Raw genomic sequence first — 2,008 nt, 5'->3', positions numbered from 1 at the left:
AAGAAAGAGTAGTTTTACACATGCTCCTTTGGTTCACTGAACTTTCTCCTTTTTGGCACAGACTCTTGACTAGAAAAATCAAAGTGATGGAAGACTCTTTTCCCAGATGCAGCTTGAGCTCTCTTTCTAGTTTCTTTAGATTTAACTGGTTGGTTTCCATGTGCCATTTTATTTTGAAAGACTTTTCCACTTCGTGTTTTGCTTTCAGAAACATCAAGTTCAGATGTTTCATTGACTAACTCCTCAACCTGAGAATGAGAAATTGAAAGATTTGGACTTTCTTTACACCTCATGACTTCATCTTCCTCAATAATTAAATTTGGTTCTCCCATTTTAGAAGCTCTTGGGTTTTTTTTCTGTTCTTCCATTTTAGTTTCAAAGTCAAAATCATCACTTATATACTGCTCCCGTTCATCTTCTGCATCTTTATCCACCAGCATTTTCTCAAGAGGTGTTTTTAATTCTTTTGAAAATATCATAGTTGAATCAATATTTTCCATTCGTTCTTTCTCAGTGGTCACTTTTACTTTGAAGGTATGAAAAGGTGTTGGGACTTCTCCTACATTTAAGTACATAGGGTCTCCTTCAAATATGAGTCCTTCACAATCACCATCCTTAAAACCAGGAGGTTGGTAATCTGGGGGTGTAACTTCATCATAGTAAAACAGTTTCATGGTCAAGCAAACATCATTTGGTAAAGGTCCCAGATTTTGCATTAGAATATAAATCTTTCGGATGAGGAGAATACTTGCTTTCTTGGTGTCAGCAGATGACATACTAGATTCACTGCTTTGATTTTTACTTACAAAGTCCATTATTGGTCCATTTTTGGTGTACTTGAATTTAAACTGGTAATATTCTGAAATTGTCTGAGGGTCTTCTGGATTGGTGTACACAGCTAAAATGACCATCCTTAGATATTTTTTCTGTAAAGCATCATAGCACCCTAGCATCCATTTCACTAACTGTGTAGATCCTGGACAATTTTTATCTTCTCTGAGAATTTTGACACAAAGATCATCTAGATATCTTGTTCCATAAGCACACTCTGGAAATATTCCTCTCAAATACGTGATGCAGGATACTGAAACTGCTAGGAGCCTCTTCACTAACACCAAAGACTGCTGCTCAGTTGATATTTTATTGGGAAATACCAATGTGCTCATGGAAGTCCTCTGCAACTGTACAGTGGCCATCTTCTTCTGAGAAAGTGCTTTCTTTAATTCAACGTAAAGCGTGAGGAGAGCGATCGAGGAGATGAACTGCAGGACGCGGCGCGTGCTCTACCTCGCTAATTTGCTTTTGTGGAGAATAAAATCTTAAATAATTATGTCAAAATTGATTTTGCCGCTAAAGAGAAAGTCATATTGTAGTATTAATTTTTATGAAGATTACTCTTTCACTCACCTATGTCTTTTCCTGAAAAAAGACTTAGTTTTCTGCTAATATAGTAGAATGGATAGAGAAAGCCACAAGATGACACCACTCCTCCTTACAAGGGGATTTCAGCTTTTCCTGTATATGTTTGCTATGCTAATGAGTTAGAGGCAGCAAATGTGACAAACATGAATTTGAGTTCCCAGCATCTGGTAGAGTGCATCATAAAGATCAACAATCAAAATATCAAGTTCAAAGAATATTACATTAACAGTTAAATTATCTTTGTTTTCTGCCCTTTATTGTGTATCTTGCATGAATTCACATCTCTGAGCTTTGGTAACATAATCTGTAAAATGAAAATGATTAAAGCCTACGCTGCCTATTTCACTCTTGTATTGAACTCGCTGATGGCTTCCCATAACACTCAGAATGCAGTGTTACGGGAAGTGGCCTAAAATGTCCTTAGTGAACTTACTTTCTTCAGTTCCCTCTGATGGTTACATACGCACCCTAAACACATCTCTTCCAGGTCCTCCACTTCAGCATGCTTCCTGCCTGGTGCCCTTGTTCTCATTACTATTCCCACATCCTTCTCTCTTTCCCAGCTGCCTCATTCTCTGGGTTTGGG

General features: G+C 37.6%; 1 protein-coding gene across 1 annotated transcript; it reads right to left on the bottom strand.

Annotated features, from left to right (window-relative positions):
• Positions 1–14: 14 nt before the first annotated feature.
• LOC101592334 (HORMA domain-containing protein 1) lies at positions 15–1,196 on the bottom strand. Its single transcript, XM_012516220.1, has one exon. The coding sequence runs from the start codon at positions 1,194–1,196 to the stop codon at positions 15–17; it is 1,182 nt and encodes a 393-aa protein (XP_012371674.1).
• Between the last annotated feature and the right edge of the window lie 812 nt (positions 1,197–2,008).

The sequence above is a fragment of the Octodon degus genome, unplaced genomic scaffold (assembly GCF_000260255.1).
Source record: "Octodon degus isolate 3935 unplaced genomic scaffold, OctDeg1.0 scaffold00095, whole genome shotgun sequence".
NCBI lineage: Eukaryota > Metazoa > Chordata > Mammalia > Rodentia > Octodontidae > Octodon > Octodon degus.
Note: the sequence above shows the minus strand (reverse complement) of the source record. Positions and strands in the feature narration are given on the sequence as shown.

What these genes read in the sequence shown, in the direction of transcription:
- LOC101592334 (XM_012516220.1), bottom strand. Translation starts at nt 1,196, where the DNA reads ATGGCCACTGTACAGTTGCAGAGGACTTCCATGAGCACATTGGTATTT.